The sequence below is a fragment of the Lagenorhynchus albirostris genome, chromosome 8, assembly GCF_949774975.1.
Source record: "Lagenorhynchus albirostris chromosome 8, mLagAlb1.1, whole genome shotgun sequence".
Classification (NCBI taxonomy): domain Eukaryota; kingdom Metazoa; phylum Chordata; class Mammalia; order Artiodactyla; family Delphinidae; genus Lagenorhynchus; species Lagenorhynchus albirostris.
Genome location: NC_083102.1, coordinates 46,729,307 through 46,755,883, shown reverse-complemented (window position 1 = coordinate 46,755,883; position 26,577 = coordinate 46,729,307). Strand labels below are relative to the sequence as shown.

Sequence of the window (26,577 nt, the reverse complement as noted above, 5' to 3'; positions counted from 1 at the left end):
TTAACAGTATTTTTTCCCAAATACTTTAAAGAGTTTACTCCAGTCTTCTGGTTTGCATTTTTTTTTTTTGAAGGGAAATCTACTGTAATTCTCATCTTTATGCCTCTGTATGTAAAATGTGTCTCCCTTTCCCTTCCCCAACCCAGCTCCTTTTAAGATTCTTTGTTACTGGTTTTCAGCAGTTGATTATGATGTGCTATGTTGTAGATTTTATCAGTTTAAAAAGTTCATTGAACTTCCTGAACCTGTATATTTATAGTTTTCTTCATATTGGAACAAATTTCAGGCATTTTTTATTAAAATATTTTTCTGTCTCCCCTTCCCATGATCCCCCTGTGACTCCAATTATACACGTATTAGGCCAGTTGGTGTTAATGTATAGACCACTGATGCACTGTTCATTTTTTTCCTGTCTTTTTTTGTGTGTGTGTTTCATTTTTTGCAGTTTCTATGGCTTCAAGTGCACTAAGCTTTTTTTCTGTTGTGTCGAATTCATTAATCCCATTCAGTGGATTTTTATATCAATTATTAATTTTTCATCTCTAGAAATTTGATTTGGGTTTTTAAAATATTTTTAATTTTTCTCTTCATTGTGTTCATGTTTTCCTCTACCTTCTTAAACTTGACTACTAATTCTACCATTTGTGCCATTGTTTTGTTCCTATTGATTGGTTTTTCTCCACAATATGAGAAGTATTTCACTGTTATTTTTGTGTGTGTGTGTGCACAAATAAACAAGAGTGTATATAATGTATACATACAAGTTAAAGAATACTAATAAAATAAACACATGTTTAAAGCTCCATTATTAAAAAATAATAAGCTTATTGTTCCAAAAAAAATTACTACCACCTTATCAGTCCCTCCCTGATCACACCCCTCCCTCAGTCCACTCAGAGGTGACATCTGTGTTGAATTGTGTGCTTCACTAAGATTTATTTATTTATTTACATATTTATTTATATTCCTAAAACAATATATTATTTTTGATTATTTTAAGCCTTTCCCAAAACACCACAGTTCTTGACATATATTTTTCACTCAATATGTTTTTGAAATTGAACTGAATAAAAGTGTATATCTTTTGTTCATTCATTTTGCATACTGAATAGTATCTCATAAATAAATATTCCCAAAATTATCTATTTTCCTGTTTCTGCATGTGAAAGCTATTTCCAGTGTGATTTTTATTTGCTTACCAATAGTGCTGCTATAACCACATTTCCAGTTATCCCCCTTTCCAAGCACAGAGAAGGAGGAATTACACTTCCTGACCCCTTGTGGTTGGGTGAGTTCATGTGACTTGTACTGACTAATGAGTTATGAAAAGATGTGTGCAGCTTCCAGGCTGGAGCAATTAACTGCTGATGCAAATACCTCCCTGACTGTCTCCCCTCTGGAAAGGAGACCTACAACATTCAGGAAGTGACTGCCGTATGACCTTGGGAACATGAGTGACTATGATGAATAGAGCCTCCCAACTGACCTAAAATGGCTAGTTAGTGTGAGTGAGACATAAAATTTTGTTAGTATAAGATTCTTGGGTGTTGGCAGCAACAAAGTCTATCATGATGTAGGAAATATCTCATTGTGGTTTTAATTTGCATTTTCCTGCTTACTTAATGAGGCCAAACATCTTTTGATATTTTACTGGACATTTTTTGTCCCTTCATAGAATGCTCACTGATGGCTTTTCCATTTTTCAATTGATTTCTTTGTCTTTTATTGATTTATAGGAGTTCTTAAAACATTTTGGATTCTTATCTTTTGTCAGTTGTGTTTCAAATTTCTTTCTATAATTTATGGTTTTTCTTTTAATCCTATGGTTCTTTAAAAAAATAGCTTTTCATTTTAGAAAATTTCAGACATATACAAAAATAGAGAAAATAGTATAATAAACCCTCATGGAGCCATAACCCAGGTTCAGCAGTTATTGACTCATGGCCACTCTTGTTTCATCAGTGATCCCTATTCATTTCCCTCACTGGTGGATTATTCTGAAGAAAATTCCAGTCCTCACATAATTTCATCTGTGTATGTCTGAAGAGAAGATCTCTTTGCTATTTGTAGACTCAGCTTTGTGTAAACTCTGTTCCCGTCTCCCACCTTGCACAGGCTGAAGGCTTTTTCCCCTTCCCCTCAAACCGAAGCTGTAGGCTTCTGAGGAGCATTTGTGTTTCAGCCCACCAGGTGGCTTTAGCCATCCTTTCAATTATATTGGGCTAAAAGCACTATAAATAATTAAGCTTAGTATATACTCATGTTGCTTAGATATTTACTGGTAGGTGTGTTTTATGCTCATATGTTTTTTACACTGTGTGTGTTTACCACTGTCCATTTTAACCTATAAGTTTCTAAAATGTATGAATTGTTCCTATTGGCCTTGTTTGAAATAATGCCCAGCCCAATGTGATTCAGAATTAAATATAGAATAAATTATATTTGGTGAAAGTGGACATCCTGGTAGTTGTTAGGATATCGTGAGGAAAATGAACTCAAGTTATGGCTTGATTTTCATAGACAGTTCTAATGGGTATAAGAAGAAATTTATCTCACATGGAACAAAATGTTTCCGTGTTCTACTCATTTCAGTTTTCTTTTTTTCACACCTATTCTAGGTAGTCTATGCATTGTATGTTCAGCACTGTTGTTTTTTAAAGGTACTTAAAATATGTGGTCCTACTGTGGGTAAAGGCACTATACTGATATTACCACGCTACAAGAATCTGGAAGGAGCATTCTGTCATTTAATCCCTTCAACTGTATCATCTAATCAAGTTGCTTCTTCTCAATTATTTGTGTACAATGTACTTTGTCTTTCAGAGTTTAACAATTCCGTTTGCATACCTCTCTGAAGTAATGTTTTTAATAGTTATTTTAAGCAACACTCCGTTAGTGATTTCTGTCCTATATTTTTTTATAAATGCCTAAATACAATGATTTTCTGTTAATTAAAAAATAAATACAGTGGTTTTATTGCTTTTATATTATCTTTCACTTAAAAAAGGAGAAAGAGCAGATTAAGTAGCTGACAGTATATCAAAGAGTAACTGAAAAGACCAACACAGGATCACTGCCTTTTCCTGCTTTTTCTCCTTTGGTTTCTACCAGTTCGCGTCCTTTGCAGGGCTGTCATTGCAGCGCTGTCTCTTTTCCTTGGGGCTTGCTTAATACGTTTGATCCAGAAATGCCCCTCCCTTCCCTCTGACTGCTGCTTGCACAGGTGTCATGCCTATAGCTCTGCTTGCCCTTATTCCATGGTTATCTGGCAGGGATAAGAATTGTGCATCCCTTTGATCCTTATATTTGACCTTCTTGATTAACCCGGTGCTTCCAGACTTCCAGCTGAAGCCCATGGTCTAGAGTTGTGCTCAAGGAATCTCACAGAGTAGAGAGGCTTCCCTGAGCTCTTGCACCTGCTTCTAATGTGCTTTCTTGGCCACTTTATGTTTAGCGATTGATTGATGGTGATACTAACGAAACTTTTTCTTTGCTTTAATATCTGACACATTTTTTTCCAATTTTCATTACCAGAGCAACTCTAGGGAACAACGAATCTTCAAACGCAAGATTTTAATATGCCTTCTGTATTAGGGTTCTCCTGAGAAACAGGACCAATAGGATATAGATATAGATGTAGAGAGAGAGAGAGGAGAGAGATTTATTATGAGGAATTGGCTCATACAGTTACGGAGGCTGAGAAGCCCCACAAGCTGCCCTCTGCAAGTTGGAAATCCAGGAAAGCTGGTGGTATAATTCAGTCGAGTCCAAAGGCCTGGGAACTAGGGAAGCCAATGGCGTAAATCCCAGTCCAACGGCAGGAGATGAGATGAGACGCTCTAGTTCAAGCAGTGAGGCAGGAAAAAAGAGGCAAATTCCTCCTTCCTCCACCTTTTGTTCTATTCAGACCCGAGTCTACCAATTCAAACGCTAATCTCATTTGGAAACACCTCACAGACATAGCCAGAAACAATGTGTAACCTAGGCATCCAGCGGTCCACTCAGATTGATGCATAAAATTAATCATCACACTTTCCTTCATGCCAGTGTTTCTTTTATCTGCATCCTTAATAAAACATTTGTTCTATTTGATCCCAGAGGTTTGCCCTTCCTTTAAATTAATTTGGATGCTGTGAATGTTAGTCCCCCTGCTCCCCACATAGTTCATATTTTCACCAGTTGTTCATCGGATGGCTCATTTAAGTAATTTGTATCTATCCCCACTTTATACTGGCTTTTGAATGTTTAGTGAATATTTCTAAGACCAATCATTACGTGACAAATGTATGTCTTCTAGTATTTTTGTTCCCAAGCTCCGTGGACTCCTTCTGACTTTCTGTAATATCTAACCTCAGGCAAAAACAACTTACAGTGCTCTGTAACTCAGCCAATCCATTTCTCTAATGGATACAAACCCACATTTCTCTTGTGGAAAATGACTGTCTACCACGTATGTCAATCAAGCTGAAAGGTGCTGAAAGTAATGAACTGCCAGTTTGGTTCCCAGTCCTGACTCTTGGTTGCAAAGCCCTGTTGCTACTTACATATGCACTGCTCTTTAATAACGGGCTCTGACAGCACCTTATAAGCTTCCCACTCCATTCTTTCTGCCACACTTCCAGAAACCAAAAAGCCCTTAGGAACACCCAGGGGATTTCACAGGTCTGTAAGAAGAACAACCTGTTAATTGGGCTTGGTTATTCTGTGGGGATAGCATCCAACATAATATGTGCGTAATGGGATAACGTACAGCATGAGCCAGTTCAGAGCCCTGAGGATGAGCTTGCCAGGAGAAAGAGCATCTCGCCCCAAATAAGCGAGTAGGGTGGGACCCCAGAGGGAAGGAATTTACCCAGACTCCTCTTCAATTCAATCCTGAGGTTTTTATCAAGAGTCTTCTGTATACAGAGTGTAAGGTCAGAGACTTTTAATATTTCATTCACATGTGGGCAGGGAAGACAAGCTCTAAAATCTTGAGATACTGTTTAATCAAATTCCACAAACTAAGTATCTGCCAAGAGACAAATCAGAGCATAAACTTGTTGCAGCCAAATCCGGGCATGTGACATAATTAAGGAAACTACCCGTGTGTCTCCGAATAATGCATGTTCGTTTTTCAGTATAAACACATGCCAAAAAGGAATAGGCCTCATCTCAAGCCAATACCAAGTTAAAATACTCATGTTGCTGTTTAAAAGTAGCCATTCCTTGATTTGGAAAATAAAAATATGGTTCCTTCTCTCATATGGCCTTTGTCTCTAGGGTATGTAGTGTGACAAATAGACAGGAAAACAAATAGGTTCTGCAAACAGTGCAGAATAACAAACCTAGGTAAAACCTTTTCCAGTTATAGTTAAGAGGTTTTTGGTTGTTCTTAAGGTACAGATGTAGTGGAGTGATAATCCTTTGACATAGAATTTAAGTGGACCAAGGAAAGGATACCCAGTCCAAAATGTTTTCTCCATATCCATATCACAGTGCCTGAAATTCAGTAAACACTCTTGGGAGCTAAGGTACCTCTGAAATTTTAGTCTCTAGTAGTTTTCATGCTGAAAACTCAGCCTCTTTGCACTGGTGCCAAATCGAATCGCAGAGACGGAGTTTTGGGTGAAGTAGAAAAGAATAGCTTTATTGTTTTGCCAGGCAAAGGGGGACACAGCAGGCTCGTGCCCCTCAAAACTGTGTGTCCCAACCCAGGAAGATTTGGTGTAGAGTTTTATAACAATAGTTCAAGGGTGGAGTTGCTAATAAGGATCAGGGTGTGTGCAGGGCCTGCAGTCCTTTAATCTGGCCTCAGGTGGTCTCCTGGTGAGATTCTCTGGTTCTCCAGGCTATCAAACCACAGCCTTCTCTCTGGAATGAGAACTGCTTCATCAAGTAGTTTATCCTCCATTTGTTGGGGGTGTTAGTTCTGTAGAAGAGGTCAAAGATAGTGTTATGTGTATCCCTTGAGGTGGACCCAGGGCCTGCCCCAAGGCTGCATTATTGTTTCTTGACTGCTCCTCCCTTGTCTCTGCATCCCTCCCTTCCCTGATTAGCAACTGTTCGAATCTGCCCTTTGGAACTCAGGGAAGGTTATGGAGGCTGGAGTCTATTCCCTACAAACAAGAAACAGGGGACATGGAAAGTCTTTGTGCCCAGGAGCCCCACAGGGTCCTGCTTGGTTTCAGTTTCAATGAAAAAGGTTAATTCATGAGCACATTAATCAACATTATCATCTTGAGTAAGATTTTCCATGGCTTACATGTCTCCTTTTAGAGTCCTAAGAGTTTGAGATTGGAGACTGGAGTGGGGAGGACACATCTAAAGCATGAGGTTTTCCTTGGGAAGGATTGAAAAATAAAACTAGTAATTTGCAGCCTATTATGTTCCAGGCATTGTGCGTTGTGCCTGAGGCCATCATGATCAGTTCATTGAGCAATCCAGGGACACTCATACTTTTATCAACCAGGCCTCTTGTAGTGGCAGGGAACACAGTCAAAAGGCTCTTTTCTCTCTCTCTCTCTCTCTTTTTTTTTTTTTTTAAATTAGGTAACTAAAAAGTCTAGAGGTTATTTCTTTCAGGTACAGCTGGATGTGGGTGCTTGAACTGTGCTTTCAGAATCTCTTAGCCTTTTTTTCCTTTGGAGTTATCCTTATGAGATCTCCCAGTTTACATGGCCTCTGTTTTGGTTTGTCATCTCAAGAGGAGAAACATACTCTCTCTCCCAGCATCCTTATCAATCCCAAATGGAACTTATAAGGGACTTGGATTGGCCTTGCTCAGCCCTGTTGTTCACCTGGGTAGTGGGGCTCCCTAGACCATCACAAGAACCCAGGAAGGCACTGGAATACCTGGGTAGAGTCAGTACAGAGTAAAGCATAAAGTGGGTAATGAGAGACATGAGAACAGGAGGCTGTGTTAGTTTCCTAGTGCTGCTGTAACAAATTACCATAAATCTAGTGGCTTCCAGGAACACAAATATATTATTTCATAGTTCTGTGGATCATAAGTCTGAAATGGGTCTCACCAGGCTATAATCAAGGTGTCTGCAGGGATGCATTCTTTCTTAAGGCTCCTGGGAAGAGTCTCCTTCCTTGCTCATGCAGGTGTTGGCAGAATTCACAAGTTGTGTTCGTAGGACTGAGGTCCTCATTGCCTCGCTGGCTCTTGGTCATGGTCACTCTCAGCTTTTGGAGGCTGCCTGGATTTGCTCTCTCATGGCCTCTTTCGTCTTCAAAGTCATCAGCAGTGGGTCAGGTCCCTGTCTTGTTCTGAATCTTTGCTGCCTCTTCTTCCTTTGGATTTCTCTGACCACAGCTGGCAAAGAGTCTTTGTTTTTAAGTACAGCAGTCCCCCCTTATCTGCAGTTCTGCTTTTCATGGCTCTGTTACCCGAGGTCATGCACAATGAAAAATATTAAATTGAAAATTCCAGAAATAAACAATTCATAAGTTTTAAATTGCACATCATTCTAAGTAACATGATGTAATCTCGAGCTGTCCAGTTCTGTCCTGCCCAGGACCTGAATCATCCCTATGTCCAGTGTCTCCTGAAAGTCACTTAGTAGCTGTCTAGGTTATCTGATCCACTGTCGCGGTTATCAGATTGACTGTCGCAGTATCTCAGTGCTTGTGTTCAAGTCACTTTTATTTTGCTTAGTAATTGCCCCAAACGTCAAGAGTAGTGATGCTGGCAATTCGGATATGCCACAGAGAAGCTGTAAAGTGCTTCCTTTACAGGTGAAATCTCTCAACTTAATAAGGAAAGAAAAAATTATATGCTGAGGTTGCTAAGATCTACGGTAAGAACGAATCTTCTATCCATGAAATTGTGAAGAAGGAAAAAGAAATTTGTGCTAATTTTGCTGTTGAACCTCAAACTGCAGTCATGATAAATGCCTGGTTAAGGTGGAAAAGGCATTAAATTTGTACGAGATATTTTGAGAGAGAGACACCACATTTTCATAACTTTTATTAGAATATATTGTTATAATTGTTCTATTTTGTTATTAGTTATTGCTGTTACTCTCTTACTGTGCCTAATATGTAAATTAAACTTTATCACAGGTATGTATCTCTAGGACAAAACATAGTATGTATAGGGTTCAGTACTATCTGCAGTTTCAGGCATCCTCTGCGAGTCTTAGAACATATCCCCCGTAGAGAAGCGGCAGAGGACCACTGTCCTCATTTGACTAAATTGGACCCACTCAGAATCTAGGGTAATTTTAAGATTATCTCATGATCCATAACCTTAATCACATCTACAAAGTCCCTTTGGCCATGTAAGGTAACTTATTCATAGGTCCTAGGGATTAGGGTGAGGGCATCTTTGAGAGGCCGTTATTTGGCCTGCCAGAGAGGGGTAGGGAAATGCCAAAAAAAAACTATCGAATGCATCATTTTAAAGGAATGAAGTAATTGTAACTGAAGCTTTCAAGCATGCCTTCACATATAGTTCCTACAGATGGAACTTAAGAGCTGATTTGGAGGGAATCCCCCAATTCCTATATCCTTGACTGTAAAGAACAGTCAGTCCTGTGTGAAAAGGTTGTCCTCAATTGAGCACTCAGTGTGCACAGGGGAAAACTCATGGAATAGAGAAGGAGGAAGAAGACAGCCATCCAGTTAGCAAGATCAACCGAATCAGATGTAGGGTCTAACGGATCATGTTAACATATTGGGATAACGTTACCTCCTAAATGGAACCCAAGAAGTAACTAGGTTTATTATGTAGGGAATTCACACAATGATCCAGTCCCTTAATGAAACGTCTTACTGTAGGTCATTAAAAGTCAGCATTGGGCTTCCCTGGTGGCGCAGTGGTTGAGAGTCCGCCTGTCGATGCAGGGGACGCGGGTTCGTGCCCCGGTCCGGGAGGATCCCACATGCTGCAGGGCGGCTGGGCCCATTAGCCGTGGCTGCTGAGCCTGCGCGTCCGGAGCCTGTGCTCCGCAACGGGAGAGGCCACAACAGTGAGAGGCCTGCGTACCGCAAAAAAAAAAAAAAAGAAGTCAGCATTATCTTCTCTCCAGGATCTAGTCCCACTGCGGTCATGGTAGCATAGGTGCTGTAGGCATCCTAGCTGATTTCTGTTATTTGACTGGTTGTATCTAGTCGATCAACTTTCTGACCCAAGAATCCTCTGACTTTCAGACTTAGGCTCACCTTTGCTTATGATGAGATCAGTGTCTAAAGTTTACATTAGTATACTATAACAACAGTCTATGAATCTGTCTATTTATCTATCGTCATGTAACCATCCACTCATCATTTGTCAAAAAATTTTTTGTTAAAAATAACCTTTTGGATTCAGGAAAATCCTCAAAATCAATTTTCTTTCTCTTGCAGTTGGAAAATGAATTCTAAATTATTCATGTTAATATCCTCTAGATAAATTGAATTTTTAGAGTATTTAAGAAAAGCTTAGTAAAGTCAATCTTTTACATTAATGGATTTCATTTTTAAAATATTAATTTCACATTAACCATTGCTTTTTGACTTATGCAGCCTTCTAATCAACAGTTTTGAGAATCATTCATCTTAATAAGAAAAATAGGAAATTATTAAAATTTTAACGTTATAAAACACTTCTTTTTTCAACTTTTGTTTCTGGCCATATGCCTTACTCGATATCTGGAAGAGACTCTGTTGTTATGTATCACTTTAAAATGCTGGATAAGATAGTTTTTTAAAAAACATCCTTTTAAATGCATGTCTGAGCTTACAGAAAAATAAGGGAAATCGTCTCAGGCCAGCAAAATAAGACAGCAGGAATCCAGAGCACTGCAGCTGGCGTTGCCCTGAAGGCACCTGCCAGATGCTCCTGGCTTTGAGCTTGGGCCTGACCTTCAGTAGCCACGTAGTAATTTATCCTCCAGACCGGAGTGCTTGGGAAGTGAAAGGTGGTGCTGTTTGGAATACACTGGGAATTCCACTCCTGCTCAAGATCTTGGAGAGCTGCTAGAGAGTGTCCCTCCCATCCTAACAACAGGAAAATGCTTAACGGTGTACAAAATCAATCACAGTTTTCCTGAACTCATCAGAGGGCTGAGGTCACTGGCAACCAGGAAACTGAATTTCAAATAGTAAAAAGTCCCCCTCAAGGAGAGTCAGGACACATGGATTGTTTTACCTTTGACAGTGCATGGGAGGAAGAGGCGGCTGCCATAGGGTGGGGGAAGAAAATATTAAAAACAAACAAAAAAAAAAGAATTCCTAAAGGCTGAATAGGCAGTAGTATATCAATTAGAATAACTGGGTACCCCAGACACATGGGGATTTGTACCCACTCCCAAGCTCCTCCCCTTAGTCTCCACTGGGCGCTTCTGAGAAAGATTTCGGGTAGGTCAGAGGCTGGAGAGAGCCCCTTTTGATTGGCACAGGATACAGGGAGGAGGTCACTGTGACTGTGCCCTGATGCTCCTCTCATGGTGCATAACTAAGCCTTGTCATATAGTAGGAGCTCAGTTATTATTTGTTGGATGAACATTTGACATTAATTCCACAACTTGGGGTAAAAAAGTGGTTACATCATTTCATTTTTAATAAATAATCTGGCCGGGATCCCATCTACCAGAGCTAACAAGAATTTCTACCCTCTCGGTCATTGTTAAGTGGTCTCTTGACCCCTTAGGGTTGCAGAGGATCCAGGAGTGTCTCGTGCTGTCAGGGAATAGGAAACCATTCTCTAATCTGTGCTGACACACTTATACCCCTCATGGTCCCTTTGAATGCAACGCTTCCAGTTTCTTTTTACCAAGCCTGGGCACGAGGCTTATTTGCGTTAGGTCACACCGCCATCTGGGAGGACCCTTAAAAGGTTCTGTCCCCTCACAGAGCACTGGGTGATGGTGGGCATGGGCTGCCATCCTTGAGAACTGCCACCCCCACTCCACGTCGTGGGGAAGTTTGCTCGCTTCACTCCCTGGAAAGATCACTTGTGCCTTTCCACGACCCAGCCTCAGCCTCTCGGTCAGCCTTGATGGAGAAAGGACTGCTGAAGGTTCTGCTCAGAAACCTCAGGCTTGAATTTTACCATATAAGAGTTGTTTGACCACCTTCAGACACTAGGGGACCCAGGAACCCAGGCTCAACACGAAGACTTCTTGTGGTAGGAAGGGAAAATTCTCACACTTATCCTAAGTCTCCTTCAGCAACAAGAATAAGGCAGACATCAATATGTCAATAGTTTTTATATATCCTTTGTCAAACAGCATTATTGTGATATATGTAAATAAATACTCTCCTTTTCTAAGTAGAGGGACCAGGTATAATTACTATGCATTCACTTCTCAAATGACAAAATATAAAATACTTAATAACTGTTCTGTATCATACGAACGAAAAGCACAGTTGAGAACTAGACATTTGTTGGGACTGTTTGGTGTTCATTATGTTTATTTTTTTTTTATGCTAGACCTTCAGTGAGTTAGTGCACATGAGGGTATATTATTTCCAGCAAATTAGCTTAGGTATTACAAACCTCATCTAATCACTACCTTATTTTGAAAATATTAGAATAATTTACATTGCTAAGCATTTGATTGATCTATTGTCTTATATTTTCGAGTTATTATGTTCCCCTAAAGGTGGTAGAAACACCACTGAGAATTAAGATGTCTCTTCATTAATGATATAGATTATTTGATTTCCAGATATTCACATATTATGGTTACGTGTTCTATTCTTAATATTCCAAAGTCAGTTCTTCCTCTAATAGTTTTTTTTTTTTTTACTTAGAAAGGAAAATATCATTTCACACCAAGCATTTTAATACCTGAATCAAATTTTAAATATTTAAAACGTGACAGAGGGCTAATATCATTGTTATACAAAGAAGTCATGTAAGTTGATATGAAGAAAGGCTTAAATCTATAGTATATCAAGTTAAGGCAAATAATGAGCCAAGAAAAATGAATTTGCTCCAAATTGGACCAAATTTTATTACAATTATTATATAAAGAGTTATTACATACTAATAAGAGGAACACTGGCATAGCAATGAAGGAGCACTATAGTGCAATGATAAAGAGCCCAGACTCTGGAGTTAGAGCTAAGTTCAGATCCAAGTCCTATCACTTGCTGAGGGACCTTGAGCAAGATCCTTAACTTTCACACACCTCTTAGTGTTCTAATGTGTAACACAGAGTTACTAAAAGTGACTGCTTACCATGTAATTGAGAAGAGGTAAGTAAGATCATACGTGTACAACTCTTAGTGCAATTACTGGAACCCAGTACCTATTGTGATTTTGGCAAAAGACATGAATAGGCAGTTTGCAAAAGAAGAAATACAAGTGACTAATAGACATAAGCAAAAATTTTGATCTCACTAGTAATCAAAGATAAAACAGCAATGAGATACCATTTTTTTCCCTAGCAAATTTGAAATGTTCAAATGAAAATATGTTCTCATTCTTACTTTTGATATGTATGTGGTGAGTCCTGGAATGAATATAAATTGAGACAATTTTTCCAGCAGGCAATTTGCCAGTTTTTATTAAGGGCTTTAAACATTTCCTTCATCTTTGATGACACTCAACCGTTGCTCTACTCCAACGGACTCAACTCACATTGTAGTTTGAAATTGCACCATTTATATAGAACACACCGTGTCTGGTGCCCTCAAGAGTCACACATCTGGGGCCCTGCCAGTGACATGCACAACTTACAGCAACCAAGCCTAAGAAAGTAAACAGAAAGGCACCTACAGATTTATGTGCAAGAATTTTTATCCCAGCATAATTCACAAATAGCAGAAGCCATGGAATAATTTAAATTTTAATTAAGACTATGTAATGACATGGGGAATATTCATATAAATTTATTCCAAAACAAAGGTAGCTTTCTTACTGATTCCAATATAAAAGTAAAATATAATCGTTTTAAATGACACAATATAGAAAATTAAAGTAGTCATAATAATTTCAACATACAAAGAGATAGCCACTTTTGATATATGTCCTAACAAAGTATTTTACACGTGTATATTCATATTCCTACATAAACTGCAAAGAGCAGACTGCTAAACTGCTAATCCCCACAGGGAGAAAAATACAACAGAAGTATTAACATAGTTATTCATGCTGATGGGATTATGGACAATTTGTCTTTTCTTTTGCTGATCTCTTTTTTACTTCTAACATGTCTACAGTTAGCATGATTACTTTTTAAGAAAAACATTTTAAATAACATGCTGTAAATGACTTGATGTTCAGCTAACTTATAACTATTTCTTTCAGTGATTTGAATGCAGAATATAAAAAATAGACATATTTCTTTTGCAAAATGTGAAATAACATTCATTAATCACTTTGCTGTCTTCCTCTTAATGAAGACATGCAAATGCGTATGCAAACAAGCTGAACTTCTGTTCTGAGGCTGTGACAGGATGCTCTGCAAAAGAGAAGGTAATGATAGAGCTTGAAAAGTAGGAGGGCAGAGGAAGGTTAGCAGTGATGGAAGATTTCGATTCTGAATGCCTTAAAAGAATTGTATGAGCCTATAGTGTTCTGTCTAACAATAATAAAATAAGATCACAAACAGCATCTTTAAGAGAAGAAAGCTAGTCATTGTGGTATGACAAACAGAGTGTAACCGAATGGGGAGACGAAGACTCGTATCAAAATGAAAGTGTATAAAGTTGCAACTTTGTTCAGACTTCTCCCTAAGTCTTGCCAGATCATCATTTTCAACTACTTGACAAGTTCAGTCAATATTACTCACTTATAACCCTAGGATATTTTTACCCAGTATTATACATTTGGATCAAAATTGAAAAAGTCAGTTCAACATTTAAACATTTTATCTACACAATTCCATACATTTACATGTCTAGAAATGTAAATTGAGTGAACTCGGTGTCCCCCAAGATCATTAGGGTTCAATAGAAAAGACTTCAATGTCACAAGAGGGTATGAAACATTAAGATTCTAGATATAACTGTCCCAAAAAGAATTGGAGCTAGGCTTATAGAAGGTTAAAGTCTTTGGACAGGGCAGAAGAGAATATCAGACAGCATCCTATTGTGTTAATTCTACTCCTGCCTTTTTGTGTGGAAAATCGGGACAGCCTACCGCCTTTAAATGGCTTGGGAAACCAGAACAAAGATAAACACTCAGCTGGATTTTACAAACATTTTTGAAATTCTATTATAGGAAAGGTTCTTGGGTTGGGGAAGGGAGATGCAAAAATGGCAAAACATCATTGCTGCCCTCCAGAATCTTCCCATCGCGTGAGAGCACCAGATAGAAAGAAAACTGCAAATCATAGTGGAATTTCTTTAAGGGCTGAACTGGTGGTATAAACACAGGAAGTGGAGATTAAAGGGCAGTCCCCTGGAAGGGGGCTGTGATCATTATTACAATGATGGTAGACCTCTTCACTCAGAGCAGGGTTCATGGAATAGCATCGCCCAGGAGCTTGTGAGAGATGCAGACACTCAGCCCCTCCTCCCCGCCCAGACCTCCTGAATCAGAATCTCTGAGGGTGGGACCCAGTTTTAACAGCTCTGCAGGTAATATTCATAGGTTTTAAAGTTGGAGAAGCCACATTGCTCTGAAGTATAGACACCTGTGATGTAAGAGGATATGGTTCTTCCTGTTGTGCATTTAATAGCCCACAATTTAAAAAATCAGTGATGATACAATCCCATTTTAGAAAAATATATGAAAATATGGAGAAATACAAAATATGAAAAAATTGCCCTTATGAATTATTAGTCAGGGTTCTCCAGATAGACTAAGTAGAATATATATGGCCAACCCAATTCCTTTATATATGGAGGCCGGTAAGTTCCGGATCTGCAGTGAGCAAACCGGAGACCTAGGAGAACTGATGGTTTATTTCTAGTCCAAAGGTCAACAGGCTTAAGACCCAGAAAGAGCTGATGTTTCAAGTCAAGAAACAAAGGCAAGAAAAGAACTGGTGTTGCAGTCTGAAGGCTTTGGGGAAGAATTCTCTCTTAACTCGGGGAGGATCAGCCTTTTTGTTTTATTCAGGCCTTCTGCTGATTAGATGGGGCCCATCCACATTAGGGAGGACGATCTGCTTTACTCAGTCTACTGATTTAAATGTTAATTTCATCCAAAACCAGCCTCATGGAAACACCCAGAATAATATTTGACCAAATATCTGGGCACCCCATGGCTCAGTCAGGTTGACACATGAAATTAACCATCGTACCTGAATTAACTGCTGTAAACATTTTGGTTTACCTTGTCACCTTTTCAGTTTCAACCCTGAGGAATGGGAGTGTATGTGGGTGAGGATAAATTCTTTGGGTATAATAGTTAGCTAAAGTACCTTTTGCCTGCCTGCTGCCACATAGGAGGTGGAAGTCAAGTTCATTCACCTATGTTACTACCTCTTTATGTCCAACCTGAGGGTTTCATTTTCATATATTCATGACGCATAAGAAGTTGAGGGGTTTTCTTCTCCAAAGCGATTTTTCTGGCTGTGGCGTGAAGTACTTCTCTGGCATAAACATCACTCTTCAACCCCATCTGAGCTGAAAATCCCATCTCTAATCTTTCTGATTGAGATTTGCTGGGAAACATCTGCCTCCCTGACGGCTGGTGGCTTTTGTGGGATTGGCCCTAAGGTCATAGCATATTGATGCTTATTCATCGAGAAGTATATTTTAAAAATCATAATGTGGACTAAAATTCAAAGAAGAACTGCCCCCATGTTGATTGAGAAAATTTTATCCGAATGTTAGATTATATTCTGTTTTCTTTCATCACAGTGGCGGGGGTCGTGTGGTCTTACAAAAGGTCTTGACAAGAACTTGATTCTCTCTTTTTCCTTTATGACCAGAGACAGCCCTAAAAAAATCATTAAAGCAACATTAGCCCTCCCCATTCCCAACTGACTCCTTTGACAGTACGTTCTCTTTTCTAAATCCCGTCTTTCCCATAAGTGGCTCTACATCTTAGCAGTACATTGGAATCACCAAGGAGTTATAAAAAATACCGATGTTTGGTTCCCACTCGCAGAGATTTTCGATTTGATTTTCCTGGGGTGCAAGCTGGGCATTGGGATTTCTGAAAGGCTTTAGGTGACTCTGATGTGCGGCCAGAGTTGCAAACCATTGCCCCAGGACCCTTGTTATTCAAGGTGTATTGATGCGCCATCTGCATCACCTGGGGCTTGTTAGAAATGCAGAATTGAAGTCTGCCCCATACCTGCGGAATCTGAATCTGCATTTTAACAAGACTCCTAGGTAATCTGTAGGCACCTTAAATGTTGCATAGCCCTGTCCTATGTATTGGTGTTAAAATCAATTAAAATTGGTATAAAATCCCTGGGTATTAAAATCAGTTTAGGGGATAGGGAAACTCACTCAAGTGAAAATAGCTATGGTTTAATGTCTTAGGTCCCCCAAAGGTGATTGAATTCTAGTAGGTGTTCACAGCACTGTTTGATTAAGTCAGAAGTGAAAATTCTCACCTGAAGCTAACACAACATTGTAAATTAACTGTACTTCAATTAAAATTTTTTTCCAAAAAAAAGTGGAAGTTCTACTTATGGGACTTCCAGCAACTGGAAGCTGGATAGGATGGAGTTTTTTTGTTTTTTTTTAAATTTATTTATTTATTTTTGCGTTGGGTCTTCATTGCTGTGCGCAGGCTTTCTCTGGTTGCTGTGAGCAGGGCTACTCTTCGTTGCGGTGCGCGGGCTTCTCATTGCAGTGGCTTCTCTTGTTGTGGAGCACGGGCTCTAGGCGCGTGGGCTTCAGTAGTTGTGGCAAACGGGCTCAGTAGTTGTGGCTCGCGGGCTCTAGAGTGCAGGCTCAGTAGCTGTGGCGCACAGGCTTAGTTGCTCCGTGGCATGTGGGATCTTCCCAGACCAGGGTTTGAACCCATGTCCCCTGCATTGGCAGGCGGATTCTTAACCACTGCACAACCAGGGAAGCCCTAGGATGGAGATTTTGATCAGGAGCATTCGTGGTTCCCTGAAATCCCCTCACTTGGGCAAATGCCTTAGTATCCCCGACACTATGCCCGTCCCTGCCCAGGCCCTTGGAGTCAGATCCCAAGCTCATCCTGTGAACTGTCCAGAGCCCGGCCTGTGCAAAGGTGTGTGTTTCAGGCAAGGAAAATGATAGTATCCTTCTGGGTTCAAATAGAGAAACACCAGTGCTTAAAGCAAAGAAAATGTAAAGACTTCATTTCTCACCTGAGCAAAGGCTCAAACAGGAAAGTGTTTACCAAAAAAGCAGAAAGAAACTTCAAACAGAAACTAAAAAGTCAATTTTCTTTTCATGTGTTCTGAAAAGAATCAGCCAAAGCGGGGTTCAAATTGATGCCTGTAACCGTGATAAATTATGTACCCTCTCTCACTTTTGGTTTTCTTAACCAAATAAAGTGAGGATGCTAATACGTCCCACTAGGTTTGTAGTTCATTTTTAAAAGATGTAAGTTTTTTGGCCTCAGTTTCCCCAAATGGAAAATGGAGCTCACGACTTCAGACTTCAGGATTGTTGTGAATATAGGTTAACATGTACAGCATGGTCCTGGCGCACAATAAATGCTTATTATGTGGAAGGTGATTTTTCTGTATCACTAGTGGCAGGGAACGTCCTGAGTGGTGATAAAAGTAGCAGCAATAGTAGTCGTCAGCAAATATGAGTTTTCTCCCCTTTTTTCTTATGGGGGCCAGATTTAACAGAGAGTTTATGTCATCTGCCTACCTTCTTACCCTGAACCCTACTTTCAAATTCTACCAGGATTCTTATCCAAAGAAGCTGGTGGGAAAATGTCTCAGTGTGAGGTATTGCCATCTTGTGTAGGGTGTGTGTGTGTGTGTGTGTGTGTGTGTGTGTGAGTGTGAGAGAGAGAGGGAGAGAGAGGACTTGAGTAAAACTTTTAATATTATACATGCCACTCCCTGGAGATTCTGAAACACTCTCTACCTAGCAAAGTCACCCTCTCTCCAGCTGGACATAAATATTATTGAGTACTAAAATAACGTTGCATACACGAATATCATTGCCTTTTACCTAAGAATAAGAAAAGTTAAGCTCCTTGTCCAAGGTTACCACATGATATGTAGCAGAATCAGGGTTTGAACTCTGATTTATCTCCAGAGCCCAGGCCTCTCTCACCTGTCTTAATGTAATCTCACACAAGTGATGGAACATAGGAGTGGTAGGTAGAGATGAAAATTACTTTTGCCTCAGACCATTATTCTTCCAGACTACTCTGGAGAGATAGGTGTAAGCACACTGTGCTTTGCTCTGAGGAATAGACACCCAGAACTCCTAACTGGGCTTCTGTGTGGTAGACGCTGCATTACATCTGTTGTTTCATTTGAGCTTCACAAACTCTGAAGTAAGTACTGTTCACCCCATTTTAAAGATCAGGAGACTGAGATGAAGTAACTTGCTGAAGGTCTCACAGCTAATAAATGACAAACTAAGATTGAAATCTGGGTCTGTCTGACTGCATAGATACACATTCAACTTTTCCAGAATCATTTCATACCTTGTTTTACAAACAAATCTGGAATATTTGCAAAAGGCTAAAATATGTTTTCTTATATCAGAAAGTTGGCCCAGATATTGTGTCTGTTAGCTTTCTTCCAATGCCCACTTACCCTCCCTCCTTAAAAAAAAAAAAAAAAAGGTTTGTTTCTGTTGTGTTGTTGAATCTGTAGCTGCCACAGGGAATGAAATGAGAATATTGATTCAGAACTTTTCTGGGAGGTGAGGGCACAGAACATTTAGAGTACAGTATCCTGCTTAGTTCTCTGAGCTGACAAGCTAAAACTGAATGAGAAAATGCCAATTATCTAGAAACAGACTTTAAGGCTTAATTTTGGATGTTTTGTTAAAAAAAAAATGCTGAAAATAAAGTTGCCACCAGCATAGGTAATACCTATAATTCCCAATTAGAGATAATTTTTGTAGCTTAAAACCTTGTCCCAGCTAAAATGTAAATGTTCCAGGGAGGAGGAGAGGCATGGTACTGTAGGATGCCCCAGGGCAAGAATGTAGCTTTCCTCTTATCTTTCTTCCCAGCATACTTTCTTCCTAGCTACTCCCTGACACATGGTGAGTGCTCAGTAAACATCACTGAGTGAAGTGGTGAATGCATAAATGAGTGAAAAGTTAGAGAACAAATCCATCTGATACTTTTATGAAAGCAAACTTCGATAATGAGAGCATAAAGCCAGAGGTACCCCAGAAGACGTGAAAAACAAACTCACTGCACACATTTGCCCAGAGTAGGCTTAGAGCTCTCTTCAGTTTAGTTTATCCTAGATTTCTCTTTGGACATAGAGGGTAGAAAAGATTTTTGTTATCTAAAATGTCAGGGAACAAAGCCAGAGGTGAACTGTGGAAGAATGCATATTCAATGAGTTTTTGAACTCTATCACTGAATTTCTGAACTCTGATTTTTTTTTCCTTTAGAAAGAAAGAAAAGCCTTCATTTCTCTTTTTCTCTCTCAATACCTCTGTCTCTCTCTTCCTCCCCACTTCTCTCTCAAGTCAAAGAGGTTGTAGCTGACAGCCATGCCATAAGTGTGTGCCTGATCTCCCAAGTTAAGTGGCAAACAGGGAAACTCGGTGTTACCCCGGACCCCTCCGCATCTCAGATTCAGGAACACTTGTGCTTGCGGCATGTCGCCACTAGGGGTCCCCAGCGGCAGGCGGTGTGAACTGGGACTTGGGTAGCCGAGGCGGCCTCCTTTGTCTGCACCCCAGGTGTGGACTCCTTTTGTTCAGAGGCTGGGCTGCTACCTGCGGCGTCTGAGCTGTCTGCTCCAGTCACCCAGCCCTGGGCTGTCTGCGCACCTCTTCGGAGGACGTGCACTGTTTCTCAGCTTCTGCCTTTAGTTACACCTGACGTTACCCCGGAAGAGCCAGTGTTTTCTCTTTAACAGGACTAGGTATCTTTGCATTAGAAACACGGCTTAAACTGCAAAGGGAAATATTTCTCACTACAACAAAGAGTATATCTATGTTGAGAAATTAATGGCAAAAGGACCCCTTTTCTATAGTAGAGTATTTGCCATAAAATATTTAAAACTAGTTGACAAATAGCCCCACTCTTCTCCCGAAAGATGGCCCCTGGATTAATCTTGAAAGTCAAGAATGTTTCATTCTATGCTTAGCAAGGAGAAGAGGAATGACCTTCACAAACACCCCCAAGTGCCTGAAATGTGGGAGCCCAGCTCCAGCCACAACAGCCGCATGTACCCTTCAGTGTTTTCACGTCTGCCTTTAAACTTCAAAGGAAGGAACAGTAAAGCAAAAATAAACAAATTACAGTAACAGAAGAGCGCCTCTGTAAACAATAAATTACAGGAGTTGTAACAGCTGGTGATGGGAGTGGGGGTGGGGAATGCAAACATTTGCTCCATGGAAATTTATTCTTGTTTTCACCATCTTAGTTTTTCTTGTTCACAGCAAAATAGTGGGTCCTTAACATGCCCGTCAACTTTTTTGTGCTCCAGATGCGTCACTCATCACCTAGTTGCTCAGTGGTCACAGCTACTGATGTGAAAATTAATTGGTGTACATGAGAACCATTCATGGATTCATTCGTTCCTTGGTTTACTCACTTATTCCACAGATATCCACTGAGCACCTATTGCGTGTACAGCATGGTAGAGACTACAAAGGCCAGCCAGACAAGGATCTTACCCCCCAGGAAGCTTTTAGTAAAGTAGGGAGGTCAAATATGTTCCACAATTGTGACCAAAGCAAGACAGAGCATCTGCCATTTGAGAGGTGCAGAGAAAAGACTATAGGAATTCAACAGAAGGAGAGCCGATTTCTGGCTTGGGGTTCAGGGACGATTCCCCAAGAAGGTACATTCTTCTTGAACCTTCACGGTCTGTAGGAGGTCCAGCAGGGAGGGATGGGAAAAGGCCAGTGCTGGCAGCCCCAGCGGTTAGGGGGCGAGGTGAGGCAGGGTTACGTTTGTGACAGGGACAACAGGAAATATGTTTGGAGAGGGAAGGTGGGAAGGCTTTAAATGCTAAGCTAAGCATGAATGCTAGGTTAAAACAAAATGGTAATTTTTAAGCCTAAATAGACTAAGTTATCAAGACTCCTTTCATCCCATAAGTACTTTACTCTTTGAAGAAAGAAGGTAGAAATATCTTTAAAAAATCCCCACTTCTCAAACAGACTTAAGATCTTTGTAGCACCAATATTTCCGTTTTTACCAGCAGATAGGCATTACCTAGAAATAAGGCCGTACATGAGTGAATAAAATATATGAATGAATTTTCTTATTGCTTCATTTAGAGGAATGCTTTGGAAGGTCCACAAACAGGTTCCTGAGCCTACTGAGGAGGTTAGCATCTTGTTTCCTCTCCCTTCTGCTAATATATTGATATTAAACATTTTTGCAAGTAGCAGCGAGCCATTAAGCCTCTGAAACTAAGTTGATGGTGAGCGATCATGCCTGCTGAGTTTTCTCTGTTGGTTATGACTTTAACAATCCAAGTTATTAACTTTCAGATTTTAGTACTGAACCTAGAGCTTTCCTTTTGTTCTTCAAAATAATGGACTTCAGAGTTTCCGTCCATCTCCTACCAATTAGCTAAGCCTCCCCAGTCATCCCGTTTCTACTCAGCAAGCGTATTTGTGGGTCTTGTATTCTTCTGACCTCTGGACCCAGTGGAAAAAAAATTATTTTCCATCTTATTCTACTTTTGTACACAGGGTGCCTTGGGGTGATGCCTTCACAGCAAGTGTCCCTCTGTCCCTTCATCTGTCAATTGGGAATAAAAAAATAATCTACTTCACAGGGCCATGCTTTACTTTCTCTAACTAAGGACTGTAAAGCTCTATGAGGGTAGATATCATCATCCAAACTGCAGAAATAGAATTTGACATCCCTTTGTGAGACTTCTGAGTGATGAAACCTGTTGGCATATTTCTTGATTTGGGACAAGAAAGATACAAACCTTGGGCCGAAGATGAGCATTTCCCCTGGTAGAACAGGTCACTGCTGATTAGTTATCTCCAGTTATCTCCAGATGCAGTGGAGAAAGCCAAAGTTGTTCAAATCATAGATTCCATCTTTCAAGTAAAAAATTTACAATCACTTATGGAGCACAAACTGTATACCAGGTACACTGTGACTTTACACATCTCATGTCATTTAATTTTCACCACGCCCTACATTATCAGGAGTTTGGTTGGGGGTGGAGAAACTGAACCTCAGCAAATGTGAGTAATTTGCTCAAGGTCCCACAGCTAATAAGTGGCAGAACCAGAGTTTGAATCCAGGTGTAGTCTCCTTCAAAGCCCAGAGGGAGACAACCCTACTAGGTGACATAGCCAAGTCAGACAGTCCACCAGCTAAAGATCTGGAGGGATACACAGATCACTAGTCAGAGAGGTAGATGATGCCTTTGGTCAGGAGAACTCTGAAAAAAACAGGAATTCTATTCTGACAGAGAGGTCAAGGTTGTGATGGGCCATATGTCCTTGAAGGGCTCCACATAAAGCTGCATCAAGGCTGCATTACACAAAGAAGAAGAAGAATGGGAGGGGGGCGGAGTGGAGGTGCTTGGGTCTCCGTATACCAGGCTGGGATGTTTCAAGTTCCATGTAGATGAGTGTCAGGAGGACTCAGTCCAATGTGACTGGAGAGTGCTCCGGAGCCCTCAACTATTCTGCAAGCTGCATTAAAAACAAAACAAGGGCTTCCCTGGTGGCGCAGTGGTTGAGAGTCCGCCTGCCGATGCAGAGGACGCGGGTTCGTGCCCCAGTCCGGGAAGATCCCTCATGCTGCGGAGCGGCTGGGCCCATGAGCCATGGCCGTTGAGCCTGCGCGTCCGGAGCCTGTGCTCCTCAACGGGAGAGGCCACAACAGTGAGAGGCCCGCGTACCGCAAAAAAAAAAAAAAAAAAAAAAAAAAGAGCCTTATTGGGAACATACACTGGGATGGCATCCTGGAGGGAATTAAAAAAAAAAAAAGTTTAAATCAACTAGAAAATGTGACATGGGTGCATACTGTGATTATTCAACATTTATTATTCACTGTGTGTTAGGTGCTTGGTTGAGGTGGACCCCCTAGGATTGGCTGCTGTTCCTGTGTCACTCCTGATAATTTTTAAATTGACTATGTCCTTTTAACCATGTTTTTAAAAATTGAACAACCACAATGTGAACAATTTCCACTTTGCTACATAATGAGAGTACTTTCATTCCTTTAATGTTTGCTTTTTCCTTTGAACTAACAATTTCTGTTCAAATTTCACAGTTTTCTGTGGCTTCAGGAATGAAAGAACCGATTACCCTGCTGGGAGCGTGAAATAGACTTAAAAAATCTGCATGATATTTCCTCCCAGTGAAATTAATTTAGGTTTAAGTACAGGAGTAAAGTACACACCTTGTGCCAGAGTCTCTTTCTCTCACACACCTGAGTAGTTCCTTATCCAGAAAGGGCACAATTGGACCTGCTGCTAAGTCTTAAGTCTTTTGTGAAGATCCTTTGCAAGACTGCAGTGTGAGAACCTCTTTTTCTTTGACACCCGGCTTTGTGTGGGCCTGATGGCATATCTGGAACGTCTCTATTTCTTTGAAGGCCCAGCTCAAAAGCCCAGTGGACCCGTCGGGCACTGTCCATGGCTGGGGTACTTAAGAGCAGCCGGATTGGCTTGCCGGGTGTTTCGAGGGTATTTTAGGAAACGCACCTTCTTGCAGGGCAGGAATCCTCAGCTCCAGAGCGACAAAGGACAATTTGGAGGGGAGTGCAAGGAGCGCTCCATAGCCGCTCTGGCATCCCAGGCCCCCTTACGCCTAGCATCGTGTCCTTAGTGACCCCGCCTTCGCCCTCTGGATCGCACCCCGGCTGTCTCGCTGCTCCCGAGTCCGGGCGGGCGTCGCGAGTCCCGCCACCTTCCCCCACGCCCCACACCCGGTCGCCCTCAAACCTTTGGAGCCGCGCTGCGCACCGCAGCCATGCTCACCCCGCGCCCCCCAGCGGCTTCCCCGGCACCTCGGGGTCCGGCTCCCCGGGCCAGTGTCGCCCCGCCCTGCAGCCCACAGCCTCCCCCTCCAGCCCCCGTCGCAGGAGCTGTCAAGCCCGCGGCAGCTGAACCAGCCCCCGAGCTCCCGCGTCTCCTCTCCTTCCTTTGTGTGCGCGCGAGCGGAGTTGGGGAGGAGGGAGAAGGGGGAGGTCGCTCTGTCTGTCTGTCTCCCGCCGCCTTTGCCCGGGCAGCTTGAAGTGCCGCCGGGGAGGCGGGAGCCGGGGGGAGGGTGCGGGGAGCCGGCGGGGCGTCTCGGGGCCGCCCGGGCGCCCTGGTCCCAGCCGCGCGCTGGGGAGCGCGCACCGCAGCTGGGGCTCAGCTGGAGGCACGATTCGTCTGGTTCGGCCGCCCCTCGGCCTCCCTCCGCTCCCACCTACCCTCGACACTCGCAGAAAAGCGTGCGAAGGCGCCGAGAGTGACGGAAACCACAAATAAATAGCGGCGGCAGCAGCGCGTCATCTGGCGGAGCAGGAAGTGCAGGCAGAGTCCGGAGGCTGGTGCTTTCTGCGCGTCCCCAGGACTTTGCCATGGGCTGGGGGCCGCGGAGGCTGCGAGCTGCCGGGCCAGGACAGCGGCGGCGGCGTCCGCACCGCGGCTGAGCGAGCAGCGTCGCGCGGGGCGCGCGGAGATGGCAGCGTCCAGCAACTCCAGCCTGTCCGGCTCTTCGGTGTCCTCCGGTGAGTTTCAGCCCGTCGGGCGCGATTGCCCCGCTGGGTCTGTTGCCCGCTGCCCTCGCCCCGCACTCTGGGATGGAGAGAGCCTACCTGTGGCCGTCTTGCCCGCTCTCCCGGGGTGAGGGCAGGCGGCCGGTGTGACACTTGTTTGGCTGGCCAGCACCCTCGGTGCCCACAGCACCTCCGCGCCTGGCGTCTGACAGCGCAGAGGTGGGGGAGCGGGGCGCCCTTAGTGTGCAGACGCGGGGGTTCTGGAGATTTGGGGAGCAGCAGGCGAGAAGCGAACCGGGTAGGGGCGGGCTCGCACTTTCTGGCGCCGCTGGAACCCGGGCTGGCGGGGCGGGGAAGGTTAGGGTGACGCTGGACGCCCCAACCCGCTAGCTCTGGGGTGCCCGCTCCGCGGGATGTCCACATTCAAGGCAGTGGGGAGCAAACCCTCGCTTCTCGCAGACTTGATTTTCTTTGTTTGTTTCAGAAATTAGCTCCGTGGAGACCCACGCTTGGGGTATGGGTTTGAGATAGAGGTAATTCTCTTTCTGGTTCTGATCGAAGCGAGTTAGGGGACGCGAGGTCGAGCCAGCCTTTGACAATTTGCCCGTTTGCGTGTGTGTGTGTGTGTGTGTGTGTGTGTGTGTGTGTGTGTGTGTGTGTGTGTGTGTGTGATTTTCCTCTGTGGCCTCTTGGAATATGTTCTGTGATTTTACTTTCCAGGCATACATATTTTTTTTTTCAAGTGCGGCCGAGGAAGGAAGGGCTTCTTTCAGCTTTTCTACGTTGAACAGCGGGTCTAATTGAAGAGAACAAATTGCTAATGAATCTGAAGGAGTAGGAATCAATAGAAGCAGACCCACTGGGTTCTGAGTATGACAGGTTTCTAATCAGGATGATGCATTAGGTAGAATTCTTCTACTTCGCTAGTCATTGAAAACTTTAATGACAAACCCTAAAGGGTTAGCTGATAAGACATTTAGTGTAGTTTACAGCATTCATGGGTCAAGAAGGTCTTGAAGTCCTAATGGAGATGCTTAATATATCAATATTGTATTAATTCCTATTGTGTGTGTGTTTTAAATTATTACCCAAAAATTAAACTCACAAGAAGAAACACCTTGTTGGAGGCATTGGACAGCAAGCCAAGCATTAAGGAACCATATCTCTAGATGTGTGACTAATTAAATCATAAATGCAAGGTGATTTGACTAAGGTGCAGTTGTGACGTGGAACAAGGTGATCACTTGAAAGCCATTTATTATCTTTTTTGGCAGGTTTTAGTTCCAGGGAAATAGCACTTCCTTTCTTGATCACTGCCAACTAATGAAAAGCACAGTGTTGTTATGTGTACGATGTAGTTGAAGTTTCTGGTAGTAGCAACCAATGGGGCAGAACAGTCATATCTTATTAAGAGCAGCAACAAGTTGACCGCCTGTGGTTTTAATTCTGAGAACTCAGCAAATGCTACAGCTTATTTTTAGTACCCCCAAACCACTGCTGCTGCTTTTCAGTTCATTTTGGTTGACTAACATTGAATTTAAAACACAGTGATGTTAGCTTATGATTAGCATATGGTTATCCCTCTCCGAAAATGGCCCACAAGAAAATGAACTGGTGGGGGAGAGGTGACGAAGGGAAAGAAGAAAGGATAAAGGACAATAAGGCAGTGTTATCACATGATTTACTGAAGGTATAAATTACAGATGCTGTGGCATCTGAATTTTCAGATCTTGATGAAAGATCTCCTTAAGCTTAAGGAATGTTATTGAAAAACCTAACTCAGCCTTAGGAAGAATACATGGGTTTGAAGCAGCACAGTATAAGCTTTAGATGATGTTAATTGCTTTGTAGATAGAATAGAGATGCTTGTGATGGCTCTTTTTTCTGCTTTAGTTACCACTGTTTTAAATCCTAATGGAAACTGGAAAATT

General features: G+C 42.0%; 1 protein-coding gene across 2 annotated transcripts in view; it reads left to right on the top strand.

The window, feature by feature from the left end:
- The first annotated feature begins 24,203 nt into the window (after positions 1-24,203).
- Positions 24,204-26,577, top strand: part of CHN2 (chimerin 2) — a 335,759-nt gene continuing 333,385 nt past the window's right edge. For both annotated transcript variants that reach the window (XM_060156930.1, XM_060156929.1), the window contains exon 1: positions 24,204-24,658. In XM_060156930.1, the coding sequence (XP_060012913.1) occupies positions 24,610-24,658 (49 nt within the window). In that variant the 5' untranslated portion in view covers positions 24,204-24,609. The remainder of the gene's footprint in view (positions 24,659-26,577) is intronic.